This window comes from Mizuhopecten yessoensis, unplaced genomic scaffold (assembly GCF_002113885.1).
Source record: "Mizuhopecten yessoensis strain PY_sf001 unplaced genomic scaffold, ASM211388v2 scaffold6135_1, whole genome shotgun sequence".
In the NCBI taxonomy this organism is placed as follows: Eukaryota; Metazoa; Mollusca; class Bivalvia; order Pectinida; family Pectinidae; genus Mizuhopecten; species Mizuhopecten yessoensis.
Genome location: NW_018406397.1, coordinates 983,115 through 999,918, shown reverse-complemented (window position 1 = coordinate 999,918; position 16,804 = coordinate 983,115). Strand labels below are relative to the sequence as shown.

Genomic DNA, 16,804 nt, shown 5'->3' with positions numbered 1-16,804 from the left:
GGGGGAGGAGGGGGGAGGGGGGAGGAGGACATACATTGTAGATAACACTATAGACTGTATCATATAATGGGTGGAATGGGGTATAGATAACACTATAGACTGTGTCATATGGGTGGAATGGGGGTGGGGGAGGGACATAGATAACACTATATACCCTGTCATATAATGGCGGGGACATGATAAACAACACCTGATCAAAAAAAAACTTTGACTTACGGACAGATGAACTAAAATGTATCCAATCATCCAATCAGTTTGAGTATCCCAGTGACAGACTTACCTGTTTGAGTGAGAAGGTGCCCCCGGCGAACTTGAGTCTGTTGTAGGTATGGAGTAGTTGGGAGAACACCTCTGTGTTGGGGAAGGGGTCCAGGGACACAATCCCCTGCTTCAGTATGGCATAATTGTCCAAGATCACCAGACGAAGTAAGCCAGCAGCCTAGAGTTTTTGTCAAATTTGTAAAAATGAAAGAGGGCCATTAGTCTTAAGCTGACATACATAGAAATGTACAGTATACTGCACATTTGAAATCCTGGGTGATCTAATGAAGGTTATGGGTGAAAGGAGTTTTAGGCTGAAAAAGGACTGGAGGCAAAATCCTAGGCATTTGAAATTTTATCGATATAAAAAAATGAACAATATAGGATGACTGACAAGAACTCTCAAACTCTAAGTACAAGTCATATTTACCTTACCTAAGCAAAAGGTCAGTGGAAGACAAAAGTAATGAACTGACCATTGTAATTTGATTGCTATTTTTTAAATAGTGACCTCTCACCAAATAAATATCCTCATTAACATCTCGACTAAAACCTGAAATGCAATGGTAGTGAGCCAACCAGTGTGAAACAGACTGGAGAATGTGAGAAATACTTACCTCTTCTCCAACAACCCCAGAGCTCCCAGCAACAGGAACCAGGCTGCTCACAAAAAACGTCAGGTACTTCTCAAATTCCTGTGAATTACAAAATAAATCTCAAATTTTCTTTGTGTGTAAAGTCTATCTGCAATATTTTGCTAAGGTAAAATTTCTACGAAAATGATGTATGGCTCTTGTCACATAAAATTCTCGTGAAAATCGAAGTATTGCTCCATCATGTCACATAAAATTTCTATGAAAATGAAGTATGGTTTTGTCAAATGAATTTATGTGGTGACTCTTACCTGAGAGCAGATCTCCATACAGGTTGTACACATGTCCCTCAGCAGCTCCAGGGCCATACAGGCAATGTTCTCCCTGTAGTGACTCTTACCTGAGACCATCTCCATACAGGTTGTACACATGTCCCTCAGCAGCTCCAGGGCCATACAAGCAATGTTCTCCCGGTAGGCTGCTTCCTCAGTCACCTGACTGTAAAACCATCAACATAACATAAAGAAATTCAGATATTAATTCTAAACATTAAGTTATACATAGACTATGCAAGGTAAGGTCATATGTTAATAGTGAAAGTTTCCGTTTGACCTTTGTATTAAATGATAAGGTGGTACATGACCTTGGCTTTACCGTTGACAGACACGATGTCTTTGAGGATATAGACTAGTCGGTACATGACCTTGAACTACTTGTTGACAGACCCCATGTCCGTGAGGGTATAGATTAGCTTTTATATTTACCTTTACCCTACCTGTTGACAGACAATATGTCCTTCATGGTATAGATAAGTGGATACATAACCTTGACCTTACCTGTTGGCAGATACCATGTGCTTAAAGATATGGATTAGCTGATACATGACCTTGAGCCTACCCTGTTGACAGATACTGTATCCTTGTAGGTATGGATTAGCTGATACATGACCTTGAAGCTACCTGTTGACAGACACCATGTCCTTAAAGATATGCAGATTAGTTGATACATGACCTTGAGCCTATCTGTTGACAGACACCATGTCCTTAAAGATATGGATCAGTTGATACATGACCTTGAGCCTACCTGTTGATAGACACCATGTCCTTAAAGATATGGATTAGTTGATACATGACCTTGAGCTTACCTGTTGACAGACACCATGTCCTTAAAGATATGCGGATTAGCAGATACATGACCTTGAGCCTACCTGTTGACAGACACCATGTCCTTAAAGATATGGATTAGCTGATACATGACCTTGAGCTAACTGTTGACAGACACCATGTCCTTTTAGATATGCAGATTAGCAGATACATGACCTTGACATTACCTGTTGACAGACACCATGTCCTTGAGGATATAGATTAGTCGGTACATGACCTCTCTCATAATAAAAGCCCAGCTTCCTCCCAATTGGCTGTCAAACTCTTTAAAAAGGAGTTTACAGAAGAGGCGATACATCATTAGGATGCGACGTTTGTCGTGAAGTCTGTGTTCCTTGGTCAGCTTCATAGCCAGTTCTAACAGTATCTTCTGTATCTGGTCCTGTGCGTACAAATAAAATGTCACTAAACTCACAAAATACCACTTAACCTGTCTAAAATTAACCCTTAATAACCTGGAAGCCTGTATAATCCAGACCTTCAATAATGTACTAGAGTTTCAATTTCTATACGGCCTTAATCCAGGGAAAATTTTCTACTACCATTTTTCCATTTTAGGGGAAAATAACCCCGCCGTAGGCCACCTTAGTGAGGGCCAAATGCTAACCCAGGGGGAGAGTAGGAGAGGGGGGCGGGAAGTTCTCCTCTCATAAAGGGGGTACAAGCCTACAAGATGTGAACACTTTGCATCCAAAAGAAAATTCCTCTTCAATTACAAACATTCCTATAATTCCTAAAACAGGTGTATGCAGCAAGGTCTTCCGAAAATTTTATTACAGAAGGAATATTTCTTGTTTAAAGGGGAAATTAAGCATTTAAAAAGGGGAAAATTGTCATTGAAAAAGGGGAAAATTTAAGCACGATTTCTGAGGGGAATTTACCCAATACCGGTAGTAAAAAAGACCGGGATAAAGCCCTGTCTATGTAGAGGTGATTTGTATAAACTTAAAAGCTGTGCATTTGAACAAAAAGCTTTCTTCTATATGGCATTCAATTTAGACATTCAATTGGCAGATCAATCCGTTTACTTCAGACTCTTAAAGAACAGAAAACGTCGGACACAACAAATGGAAATATAAATGTATTCCAGGTATGAATGTTTAATATTTAAATAATTTCAGCTGTAACACACTAAAACATACAGTTATAATAAATCCTAGGAGACTGAAAGTATTACCCTGCAATAGACAAAATTTGCAACAGAGTGCGCTGTTTCAGAGACAATTTCCTACCAGAGGACACAAATATGACTCAGGATTTTTTTCATTAAACATGATCTTAATGAGAACTGTTTACTGAACTATCCCACTAACAGTAAAAACTGTGAAATATAAACCTGCCTTACTGTCTTCCTGAAATCCACATACATTAAAAAATGGGGATTACTACAATCTTACTTCACCTTGGGGGTAAGACAAATCTCAGCCAAAGGGGTAAGATACCTAAATGTCTAGCCTGAGGCTTTTCTGAGTGCCAGACTTTTAAAAATCTCACCCCGAAGGTTGAGATTTTTTTCTCTTTCTCCTAAAGTGGGGAATATTACCATTTTTCACCAACATCAAATACAGTGATAATTTCATAAAAAGTAAACATTTATTTCAAAATTTCCAGCTGCTTGGAGTTATTTATCGCGATCTGCTATTGTTGACAAGTTGTCATTCAATTGTTAAGACAGGGGAATTCCCCCGATTTAACCTAGGGTAAAACAAAGATATCTTTCCCTGCCCAAAGTGTGGATTTCTCTGTCTAATGGGGGAGACATTATGATCTCATCAACAGTGTAATTTAGATTTCTGCTATCTCTGTCAGACTTACATATTTGCGGGACAGGACGTCGACCAATGACTTGTTGTTGCTGGAGAAGCTCTGTGTGAGGTAGTCCAGGGTAGATTTAATCATGTAGGTGTTGAAACAGGGTGGGTTAGGCTCGGGCTCCATGTCCCTGAACAGAACAAAGATTGAGGTCACCAACAAAGTTTAGGGTGAATTTACCAGGTGGTTGTGAAAAGCAATCATTTGGCATTACCAGTACATAAAATTGTCATACTATGAATGACAGATAGGTATATTCTTAACAATTATAATTGCATGAAACCCAGTTGCTTATAAATAGAGTATCTTGGAAAACAAATAGGTTTCATACAACAATAAATGTTAAGAATATGCATTTCAACGCTAAATGCTTACATTAATACAAAAAAATCAGATTTTTTTTCTGTATAACTGTCCATTTTTTGGGGCTTTTTTTATTGTTCGGAAATTATAGGTATCTTGTTTTACATGCAGTATTTTCCAAGTACTTACCTTAAAATGCTGGTCTGTATAAAGTTTATGTTAACCTACCTTATAATGCCAGTCTGTATAAAGTTTATGTTTACTTACCTTATAATGCCGGTCTGTATGAAGTCTCTGTTAACTTACCTTATAATGCCGTTCTGTATGAAGTCTGTTAACTTACCTTATAATGCCTGTCTGTATGAAGTCTCTGTTAACTTACCTTATAATGCCAGTCTGTATGAAATATCTGTTAACTTACCTTATAATGCCAGTCTGTATGAAGTCTCTCTTAACTTACCTTATAATGCCGGTGTGTATAAAGTTTATGTTAACTTACCTTATAATGCCAGTCTTTAAGAAGTCTCTGTTAACTTACCTTATAATGCCAGTCTGTATGAAGTCTGTTAACTTACCTTATAATGCCGGTCTGTATGAAGTCTCTGTTAACCTACCTTATAATGCCAGTCTGTATGAAGTCTCTGTTAACTTATCTTATAATGCCAGTCTGTATGAAGTCTCTGTTAACTTATCTTATAATGCCAGTCTGTATGAAGTCTCCGTTAACTTATCTTATAACGCCAGTCTGTATGAAGTCTCTGTTAACTTATCTTATAATGCCAGTCTGTATGAAGTCTCTGTTAACTTATCTTATAATGCCAGTCTGTATGGAGTCTCTGTTTACTTACCTTATAATGCCAGTCTGTATGAAGTCTCTGTTAACTTACCTTATAATGCCAGTCTGTATGAAGGCTATGTTAACTTACCTTATAATGCCAGTCTGTATGAAATCATCAGTATCCGTGTCATATAAACACATGAGGATGTTGACGACAATCTGATCAAGGTTGCTTACAATAGTCATCTCTAACACCTAGAAAAGAGGACGAAAAATCTTAAATTTTTACATGAGAATATTTTCACTATCCTTTACTTTATATGCAATGCATTTGTCAAAGTCCATTAAGTGTTTTTGTTCGGAAATCTTACACACATATTTTTCAGATAGACTGACTGATTGGCCAGGATGAGATAAAGTTCTGTGATGTCCAACAATTGATCGTAAAGGATATTTAATTTGTTATCCAATATTCATCAAACACAGTCAAATTGTTTTTTTCTAGGTTCAGATATATCTATATAGTGCCTATCTTGATGAAACTGTTTGGTCACATGGCACTTTATTTCTATATGTTAATCCTGATTCTGACATTTGCTTTATTTATTTCAATATTTTTTAAATATTGACCTCTCTTGTTGCCTCCTTTGACAGTAGGTCATAACAAAGTGTAGCATGGGCTGTCCTCCGACGCACAGTCTCATCCGCCGACATCTCGCCAAGACGGGTCGCAGCAAACAATGGCAAGATGTGGACCACCACGTTAGGAATACACGCCGTCAATGTCTCCATCCACTTACTCCCCATAGCAACCACCATCTCTTTGGCATCGGCCATGTTTTTTTTCATAATCAGTTCTGGTATGATAACCTTGTAATGGTCCCTGTAGGTTAAAGCAGAGGCAGACCACTATAGTACCCAGAATGCTTATCTCAAACACTTTAAAACATATAGTTTTTAACAAATTAAACACAAAACTGTGATGCACGTAAAAATCCAGATTCTTTAATAATCCTTGGGGGAAAAAAAGGAAAAATTGAACTATTAAAAAGGATTAATGAGAAAAAAATATTCTGAAAATTTAAGTGAACTACCAGACCTACATGTCAATTCGAAATAAAGTGAAGAATTTTGCGTACTTGTAGAATTGTTGTTTGGTGTTACAGAATGCCATCTGGTGTGGGAATTCTGTGACAGGGTAGCCGAGTCCCAACCACTGGTGGAGGAGGTATGGTAGGTGATCGGCCATGAAAGCATGACCGTCTTTAAACTGGAGGATCTTCGACACCTTCTGGATTATCTATATCAACAAAGTGCCCTCAAGAAACTTTTCGACAATAAAATCCTTCAGAATATAATTTGAGAAAGAAAACAAGAGGCCCATGGGCCTTAAGGGTCACCTATATATGTTAATAAAAAAAAAATCACAAGTTACATAAAAATCTGATAGACGATTGTTTCAGACAAGAAATTGAAAAAGTGATTGTTTACACATATTGGACGATGGACAAAAGGCAATCACTAAAGGTCACCAGAAAGACTCAGGTGACCTTAAAAATTTCACCAGTAATAAAGTGATTTCAATTTCAGTGAATAGGATCAATATTAGAATAGGACTTAACAAAAGTAACAATGGATTAATCCTATTTTACATCATATCGTACAGTATTTGGCACTAGTTTTACACATTTACAGACACCTACATTCTGAATCTGTGTGATCTCCACATCGTTTTCCTTGATGAGTTGACACAAAGCAAACAATGCCTTCTTTTCACACACAGGACTGATACACATGATGTTCCCGAGGGCTGTTAGTACACTCCCCGTCCTGTTCTCCCGCTCATCGTGGGCCCGCTCGGGGGTCAACCGGCCCTGTCAGGCATAGATTTACAATATTACAGGGTCATCAATGGATATACAATCATATAGCATTAAAACACACTCTTCACAATATAAAATACCCGCTCAGAATATCTCAATTTTACCCGAATACAACAATGAAAACACTCTAAACCTATCAAGACAAGAGGCCCAAGGGCCTAAGCGGTCACCTGAGTTATATCATAGGTACTGGTAGCTTTATTTTATTGTTTAGATGTGATGTGGAAATCAGCATGTAAATTAAGTGAAATACAACACTTGTCATGTCATCAAAGGATAAGAATTTGAAAATATTGGTAAATGTTCCCTTTGGGGCCCCGCCCTAGCCCCTGGGGAGGGGGCAGGAATACAAAGTAATACTCTCATTCACCAAAGATGATTCTGACTAAGTTTGAGCAATTTTTTGCTGAAAATGGATAAAATATACCCAAAAGTGTTATTTCCCTATATAAACTATAGTAAACTTAACCCCCTCCCCAAGGGAGAACGAATAGCTCGGGGGTCCTGAAATTTACAATTTAAATAAAGCCCCTGATGATTTTCTTCCCATGCAGAGAAAATGAATGTAGTACCTCTGAGTCTGGAGAACATTTTGGAAATATTGGTTAATTTTCCCTTTGGGGCCCCGCCCTGGCCCCAGGGGTCGGGGTAGGAATCTCAATTTTACAATTTGAAACCATCTACCTCCAAGGATAATTCTCACCAAGTAAAAATAATTTCCTACAGAAAGTTGTCAAAATATACCCAAAAGTGTTATTTCCCTATATAAACTATAGTAAACTTTACCCCCTCCCCAAGGGAGAACGAATAGCTTGGGGGTCCTGAAATTTACAATTTAAGTAAAGCCCCTGATTATCTTTCTTTCCATGCAGAGAAAATGACTGTAGTACCTCTGAGTCTGGAGAAGAAGATTTTTGAAATATTGGTAAATTTTCCCTTTGGGGCCCCGCCCTGGCCCCCAGGGGTTGGGGTAGGAATCTCAATTTTACAATTTGAAACCATCTTCCTCCAAGCATAATTCTCACCAAGCAAAAATAATTTCCTACAGAAAGTTGTCAAAATATACCCAAAAGTGTTATTTCCCTATATAAACTATAGTAAACTTTACCCCCTCCCAAAGGGAGAACGAATAGCTCAGGGGTCCTGAAATTTACAATTTAAGTAAAGCCCCTGATGATCTTTCTTTCCATGCAGAGAAAATGACTGTAGTACTTTTGAAATATTGGTTAATTTTCCCTTTGGGGCCCTGCCCTGGCCCCTGGGGTTGGGGTAGGAATTCCACTGGTTCTTGAGAAGAAGTTGAAAATGTAAAAAGTTTACGCACGACGGACGGACGGAAAGCGATTAGCTCAGGTGACCTTAAAAAAGAGGCTTGGTCAAGGTTATTCATCTAGTTAAATAATGAACAGGACTTACTAAAGACATGTATTAAACTGTACTTTAAGGTCCAAACTTTCATTGATGATTTTGTTGATTTACCTGAATGTCCAAACTTTCATTGACAATCTCGTAGATTTTATCGAACGCCTTGTCCTGCTGCACCCTGTCACATGGAACCATTCGCTCCTGTCCCACCATAAACATCCTGATAGAAAAACAATGGTTATGAATTCACATATAGGTCCTGTCTTACAAAATATGAAATCTACCAAATGTAGAAAACAGGTCCTCTTATCAGATCCAAGAGCCTCGGAAAGTTCTCGGTTGTTCTTGACTGATGTCAGTGTTAATATCTTAATTGCAAATTTTTACTAACAAGCAACAAATGGCTCATTCTAAGCTTGGACATCTATAATTAACAATACTAATGAATTGGAATGGCATGAAGTATGTGACATCAGATTATTATTCAGAATACCAGACTTGAAATCCTTGGTATTCATGTGGAATACGTCATATTGTAATCCTATAGATATCTTTACTACAGATATAGATGACGAGTCTGTAAAGGACTTACTGTATGATACCCTGGGCGGCGTACATCCTCACAGAGTGGGCGGGGTCAGATAGGTACTGCATGAACTCCACGTCTACAGGTGTGTTACCTGTATCCTCATTATCACTGGGTGTGGCCTTCAGGTGAACCCACCGCTTCTCCGGATCGACCTGTAACATGATATGCGTACTGCACACTGTACATAATATCTTTAGTCTTTAAACTTCTGTCTGAATATTAATATAAAATTAAGATTTATCTGATCGAATGAACACAAACAAATTTAATTAATATCTAAAAGAATGACAAAAGTTTCCTATACTGACAATTTTTACAGTTAAATACCTGTAGAAGCTGCATGATACACTTTGCGATTGCCAGTCTTACTTTACAGCAATATTGGTCATCCTGTAACTTCCTGTAAACAGATGAAAACAAAGACATGTAAGCAATGTTTTGTATCAATCACACGTTACACTCTTTCTTTTTACTGAACTTATCCTCAGCTTTGTGTTTTTGTAAATGTAGAAGGAGATTAGTTTGGTTTTATAGGGTTCAGTGTCCTATCAACAGCTAAAGGTCATTTAGAGGACGTAGAAGGAGATTAGAGTTTCACAAACTAATGTACTTTAGTACTACCACTCACAAAATACTATTGTAAGGACAATATTGAAAGAAGATGATTGTCAACAACAGAAAATATTCATATGACATGGGACATTCATCTTTGAAATCCAAGGGTTCTGCATCGATCCACTTCTCTATACCCATGAAATATTGGGGCTGCAGTGGCCAAGTGGTTAAGGAGTCTGACAATCTACAATCATCAGCCCTCCAACACTTGGTCGCAGGTTCGTAGCTACGTTGGACAGTTGCTAGGTACTGAAGGCTGATTGGTTGTTTTCTCCTAGTACCCCTGTTTTCCTCCACCACCAAAACCTGGCATGTCCTTAAATGATCGTAGCTGTTAATAGGACATGAAACACAAACACACAATAGAAGGCTCGGTATGCGCCACCTTGTGAATGGACAAGAGGACTAATTAGAACCTTTGATGTACATCCTGCTAGCCGCATGCTCTTGATATTTTTTCTTACAGAATTTCATTTTTTGAAAAGTTTTCAGCATTACAAAATATCTTACAATATCAATTTTCACACTCACTAGTTCATTCTTGCAACTTGATATCTTGCGTAGACCAGATAGACTGTATATGTATTTCCAATTTCCCATATCTAATTGTTTAAAGATCTAATTTGTTTTTGAAGTCAATGTATTGATTTTTTTTTACAGAAATTGCACTGTAAAATTTATCTTTAAATATCTTGCTAAAAAAACAACAAAGGAAAAACAGCTTGTGTTCAAATTTTCAAGGAAATGAGAGGCACGTCTAAATTTTAAACTAAGACCAGGACAGAATGCATGCTCTTGATTTTGTCATGACATGTCCAATTAAAGGACATAGAGAAGATATATGTATCAAGAGAGGACCCCTTGAATTTTGAAGATGATTGACATTGTATACTGACCAGAAAGCTGACAACAGACTTATAGTGGTATCCCGGCACTCCAGCTTTGTTTTGGTTGGCAGGACATCTTCCTCTTCATCGGCCAGTCGCCTAGCAACATGTCCGAGGAGCTCCAGACACACAAAACTCACATCCTGGTCTCTCCGCTGTACCTTGGCAACTTGTCTAAGGAAGACAGAAGTACTTGACTTAAACAGCCTTCATGCTATGTTTGACAGCAGATGGGAGTTACAGATAAACATATTATGCAAGAAGACTGGTAATTAATTGGTCTGTTTTATATATATCTATTTGTTAATTTCAAATGCATGAAAAGATATGTAAATTTTGCAGGAAAGAAAAATTGGTGAGTTTCATATTTAAAAAAAAATACAATTAAAACTGAGACCACATTTACAATACAGTGAAATTACAACGATTGGAGTAATTTGAAAAGTTGAAAATCAAATCCCGTCAAACCGTTCCTAGGAAGCAGAGTACAGTAGCGTACGATGGCCATGGGTGATATTTTTGTAAAATGAATAACCCCTGTAATATTGTATGTATCAAAAAAAAAATCAGCACTAAAATTGGCATATACATGATGAAGTGGACTATGTGGGCTTTGAGGTTTGAGACTACATTTTTGGGCATTTACAAATCTGTGTCTACACAACAAAAGCTAGCTTTTCATGTAGTCTATTTTTGTACTCAGCACATGTGTAAATATTGTGAAAAATCCAGGTGAACGATCTATACTAAAACTTGAGTATTTCTGTTACCGAGCAGGTGATATTCGATTTAAGACAGGTTTAAAGAAAAAAAATACTACTTGCGTGGGTCAAATTTTGGGTTAAAAGTCATGTTATTTTGCATTTTTTGATGTGGTAACCATGGTTTTCACAAGTCCAAAATCTGGGGAAATTACTTTTTGAAAAAAAAAATCATTCTTCTAAAAAATGTATTCAAAATGTAGTTAATAAATAAATATATATATGTAGGTGTGTTGTGCAGGATGAATCCGCTATCCATGTTTATCTGAGACATACCCTTTATTTTTAGGACTGTACTCTGCTACCCTAACAGTACAACTTGTACCTGATAGCATCCACCATGTTGTCAAGATCTATGTCCCCTAACTGGTGACAGGGCTGGGTCAAAATGGTGATCATCTCCCTCATCTGTATAACAAATACAAAATGATATTGTCTCAAGTCTTATAGCCATTGAAGGCATGGACATGTATGTCTGGTCCTACAGGCTACAGCCACAGAGAGGAGTGCAGAGGAAAGCCTCATCACTCTGACAAAACTGCCGAGGTATACATAGACCATGAACGCAGGATTCCTTCTATTTATCAGGTAATGTAAAGATGACTATACCAAAACTGTTTATTTAAGAAATAGAAATAAACCTGGTATTGGAAACAACATTTCAAAGACTTTTTGCCAAAAGTTTCAAGATCTGCTTCTATTTCTGTTAATGTTATTGAATTTCCAGGTGGGTGAAGAGTTCAAAACAATGTACCCCCCGGTACACATTTTTCTTGGTTTATTCTAAGAACTTGATTTATCTACACTAGAAGGGTTGCAAGGTATTACACACAATACATTGAAATAATTTTTGTTACACTGTATTAATGCCAATTCAAAATATAGTCTAGTCCTTTACCAGCTGTAGGTCAACAGCCTTGTGGGGGTCAAACTTGTCCTCCCCTAACAGTTCTCCTAACTTGGACTTGACCACACCTTGGTCTGTGTCTGGGTGGAAGGGTGTGGCCTGTCTCATCTCCATGGTATCAAACCCTGACCACAGACTAAGGATCCTGACAGCCTGTACTCTAACTCTGTGAGTGTCAGTCAACACGGCAAGGGACAGAAGACTCTCAAAACCTGAAACAAAATGTAACAGGAGATGGAAAAATGCACGACCAGACTGGGGTTCGAACCCGGGACCCTCCAAACTCTAGACGGACACTCTACCAATTGAGCTTCCTGGTCGCTGACGATCGACCCAGTCCAGTTCCACTACAAAAGTAAACTTTTCTTTAGCAGTGATGATCGTCTATGATATTGTTTGACACTGAAAGATAGAATTAAATTCATCATTGTGCAAACAAACTCACTGTTGCAGAGAGTTTATCCACATCAAAAGGCAGCTATGGAGATGCTAATAATAGCACCGAAGTGGGTGATTAGAGTAAAATTACGAAACTCTGAAGATTCTTATAACCCCCACAGGTCAAGAAATGGATGCAAGAGGATGGGTAACTTTGTGGCATGCAAGTCACTTAGCCACTATGATAAAGATGAACCTTCCCTAGCAATTGACAGATCCATTACAACTTATAAGCAGAGAGACAGGTGTGATAAATGACCCAGGGTTATTATGCAATGAGTCTTAACCTTTTCACCCCTGAAGACCATAATGGACTCATCCATATCAATACATGGTAGAGTCTACTAAATTTACATAGGGGTGAAAGGGTTAAAATGATGTGATATTAAGTGAAATTTACTGTTAAATGGTTCACTTACCATCCCCCTGCTTGACAGCCTCATCCAAATCCTGCGAGTCTCCAAAGCCATCATCAAATCCAAGGTCATCAGTGGTGTCCTTGGCAGGCGTGTCATCAAACTCAAGGTCCATGTCATCAAAGTCCTCTAGGATCCTCCCCCTCCGCGAGGCTCCAGGTCGTGTCTGGCCCTGTTGTCCACTTGTATTAGCATCAGGCTTATTTCTCTTAGAACTCTAAAGGAAATATAATTGGATATGCACAGTTATGTTTTATCAATAAATACCTGTAAATCGAAATTATGATATAATTGTGGAACTACTTATAGCATACATAAAGCAACCTCCTACATACAGATTGATTCAGACAAATTCTTTTACATACCCTGGTATGAATATTTTCAGAAAATGAGATAAAAATTGAAGTAACACTGTATGGAAAACTACTTATTTTGTTATCAATCTAATAAATGACATTTTCAAGACTTTGGTGTATTCATTTTAAGAAATTAGATTCTTTTGTTTGAGAATGAAAAAGGCTCAAGGACATGTTACGTTAATTTGGATGTGTACCTCACTTTTTTGTGCAGTAGCAAAAGCTACATGTACTTACTGTTACTAGTGCTATGCCGAGGAGAATCTCTACAGCCTTGGCTGGGATTAGAGAGCGAACCAGTCTGGCAGCTACGACCCCTGAACTGTCTGACTCCTCCCATTCCAGCATTTCCTGTAGCCATGGCAACACACCCAGTAGCTCAACTGCTCCTTGGTTCTGCTGTATATCATTCATAAATGATCCGACTTTTCTCAAAATTGATTTTAACACACTTAAAACATCCATTGATGCCAAATTGTCTTTTGAAACAAGTTCATATTTAAGCAACCAATATATAAATCTGACAATTCTGCATGCTTCCCTTGCAAGATCTTGTAAGTCTGCAGCTTGTGGCTCTGAGAACTCCAGCAAACAGTTGGCATTTTCTTTCAGGTTATCCTCGATTCTTCTCAGGAGAACTGTCAGTAAAACATTGTCCTTGTTTTGGAGACACAAGTTTTTAGCCATCATCTTTCTGGCATACAGTGGAAAGTCATGTGAAGATTCAAGATAAACTCTTTCAAGATCGGTAATAAAACTTTCCTTTTTTTCTGGTATAATCATCAGACATGATGGATTTTTCAGAACAAGTAATGCTAATGCTTGCCCTACTAAACCAGGGTCAAGGTCAGATTTAGGTTTGGTTGCCATGGTTCCATCCATGACAAGACGCGGAGGCAGGAGCCAGTCCAAAAGTTGTGAACGCAGAGGAAATGCCTGCTGGCCATCTGTCACCATGGAACTGAGGAGACTGGGTTGATAGTGTTCTGGGAGACTCTTTGTCATCATATAGGTTATGAGAAACTTCACGGAACCGTCGATCGGGTGTGATATTGAGGGCAGGAACAGATTCCACACGTCCCTCTCACATGGCACCAGTTCACGTCTTAGCATCTCTGTCAGCAGTCTGTAACTTGGTTCTACAGCGTTCTGTAGACTCAAGGCTCTGCAAACAATTCAACAACGTTTCTTTTCAATTCAGGTAATATTTCTCAAGCCATAATTGTTTGAAACAAAATGATATTGTCAGTACCCAAGGAATATCTCAGAGCATTTTGAATCTCTACAAACATGAACAGTTTGATCACCTCAGAAGACCAGAGGGAAAATTGTGTACTTAAATAGCTTATAATCTTTTTGATTAAATGTGAATTTCATTTACCTGAGTGTAGAGGCCCAAACTTTTTTCCAGATGGTCAAGCTGGTGTCTTGGATGGCCTGAGGGAGAGTGACCACTGTCCGGTACTGCACGAGGCACAGAAGACAGTCTAGGATGTGACACATCAGATCATTTCTGTGAAACATTAGCAAAGTTTTAAATAAGTTGTACAATACATAACGTGATTCAGAAATATACAGTTTTATCTGTACTTGTGATAAAAATATCCAGATTATTTATTAAGAATACTTGCAACAGTGATAACATTTTCGACATTTGTTATACAAATATATCTCAATGATGTGTAAAATGTGTGAAAAGTGCAATTACTGCTGATCTAACTACTGAGCAGTTATAAGGTAAAATAATGCCTGGCCACTTTACAATACATTACGGTTGACTGCCAAGACCATCTTTTGTACACTAAATTGGTATCTTTCAGATTAGATTTAATGGAGCCATGATATTATTGAAGATTGTTCATGTCAAACGATTTGCATGGATGTTTTGTCTTGGTATGCTAATCTAAAATTAGCATGAATATTTCAAATACAGTTCGTTGTGCTAGGATGACAACACACCTTTTACATTGGGTAAGTAACTGTGAAAGACATTGCAGATATAGTGGAAACTCGTCCTCAGGGAAGCTGTTTGGGTACTTCTCAACCACACGCTTTGTCAACTGTAGCCTGTCAAAAATACGTCATTACAGAAAATTATTTTCCAAATGAATTTTAAAACATACTCCATTTGTAACTAGAAAAATATTGTACAGCAGATTTGTGTTCCCTATTCTGAAAGAAATTCCATCTTTAGCGATACAACGTAAAATTGTTTGCTATCATAAACATTCATGTTGAGATCTGTTGAACCAGTCTCAATCTAAAACTTTTAACTATTTAATTTCAGTTCTGTTCAAATGTCATTGGATGTCTGTTTTAGTGAAAATTACATGCCCATATGTAGTTCTGCCATTTTTGAAACATGTTCATCAATGTCATAAACATAATTTTTTCCTCAGAATTTCTCTCCCTGATGTCTATAGAAGTTTCAGTCCATAAAATTCAGTTAAAGGCTTTGAAATTCGATGAATTCTGAAGCCTAAAATAACCCAAACCACATCTACTCCTATAGAAAAGGTACAGGTCATTATTAATTTGTTAATAAACACAAACTGAGCACAGTACTCACCAAGGCACCAGTTGCTGGCTCTGACCTAGCGAGGTGAGGTTATCCCGAATGGCATACCACCCTGATTCTAAACGTCGTTTCTTACTCCTCGGTCCCTCCTCTGATGACTGCTCAACCTGAGTGATCTCCAGCTCCCGGCTGTCTGCCTCAAATAGCTTCAAAGACACAAAAGTAGTGATAATTCCAATACCAAATCTATCTCTTTCCTACAGAAGTAGTACTACAAAATCTGTTCTATTTATCTTCAATGATTTTTCTACCTCTTTTAGAGGGGGCTGCGGTGGCTGAGTGGTTAAGGCATCTGACCTTCTGCTACCACTGTCCCTTCACCACTCAGTCACGGGTTTGAGACGTACGTGTGGCAGTCGCCAGGTACTGGCCGTTGGTCAGTGGTTTTTCTCTGGGAACTCTGGCTTTCCTCCACCATCAAAACATGGTATGTCCTTAACCATAGTTGTTAATAGGACGTAAAACACAAACAAACCAAACCAAACCAAACCTCTTTTAGACAGGGGCCTGTGTCTTGTTACTTTTGGGAAATACCAAACACAAAAAGCATGATTTTTGGAAAAGAAAGGGATTTTGCATTGATTTTGGGAAAATATAATTCACTGAAAAAAATCTCAGTCTATGGTAAACAAAGCGTTTTCCAAATTTTTTTTGTCTGCCATCTAGATGATTTTTTTTTTCAAATAAGGAATTTTACAGATCTTATTTAAGAAAAGGAATATAAATGAAGATACTTAACCAGGCATTACTCAGTCAGAAATAAAAGTTCTCCAAAGTTCCACTCTCCTGAACACATTTGGTTATCGAGTTAATGCAGATTATAAATTGTAGATCAACAAGAGGCCCATGGGCCTTAACGGTCACCTGAGTCCTTCAATATTTATTTTTGTTGTTGAAATATGTACCAATTTGAGTAAACAATAGTATAATGTTAACTTAACTTTGTCAGGACCATGAGCTGATCATTCCTAGACCAATTTTAAGTGAGATCGGCCTATTAGAACTTAGTAGCAAAATAGCGGCCATGGCAGCCAAATTGTATTTCTGATTGACCCGAAAAATAACAACACTTTGTCAGGACCATGAGTCAATCATTCCT

At 37.9% G+C, this 16,804-nt stretch overlaps 1 protein-coding gene across 2 annotated transcripts in view; it reads right to left on the bottom strand.

Annotated features, from left to right (window-relative positions):
- The window catches only part of LOC110451548 (serine-protein kinase ATM-like), a 54,913-nt gene that overhangs the window by 30,259 nt on the left and 7,850 nt on the right, over window positions 1-16,804 (bottom strand). For both annotated transcript variants that reach the window (XM_021499633.1, XM_021499634.1), the window contains 20 exons: window positions 15,697-15,851; window positions 15,087-15,194; window positions 14,509-14,640; window positions 13,365-14,292; window positions 12,775-12,988; window positions 11,909-12,129; window positions 11,336-11,418; window positions 10,259-10,423; window positions 9,075-9,147; window positions 8,751-8,899; window positions 8,273-8,378; window positions 6,614-6,784; window positions 6,050-6,210; window positions 5,541-5,793; window positions 5,059-5,165; window positions 3,833-3,959; window positions 2,185-2,399; window positions 1,166-1,352; window positions 879-956; window positions 281-439 (listed from right to left, as the gene is read on the bottom strand). In XM_021499633.1, the coding sequence (XP_021355308.1) occupies window positions 281-439; window positions 879-956; window positions 1,166-1,352; window positions 2,185-2,399; window positions 3,833-3,959; window positions 5,059-5,165; window positions 5,541-5,793; window positions 6,050-6,210; window positions 6,614-6,784; window positions 8,273-8,378; window positions 8,751-8,899; window positions 9,075-9,147; window positions 10,259-10,423; window positions 11,336-11,418; window positions 11,909-12,129; window positions 12,775-12,988; window positions 13,365-14,292; window positions 14,509-14,640; window positions 15,087-15,194; window positions 15,697-15,851 (3,792 nt within the window). The remainder of the gene's footprint in view (window positions 1-280; window positions 440-878; window positions 957-1,165; window positions 1,353-2,184; window positions 2,400-3,832; window positions 3,960-5,058; window positions 5,166-5,540; window positions 5,794-6,049; window positions 6,211-6,613; window positions 6,785-8,272; window positions 8,379-8,750; window positions 8,900-9,074; window positions 9,148-10,258; window positions 10,424-11,335; window positions 11,419-11,908; window positions 12,130-12,774; window positions 12,989-13,364; window positions 14,293-14,508; window positions 14,641-15,086; window positions 15,195-15,696; window positions 15,852-16,804) is intronic.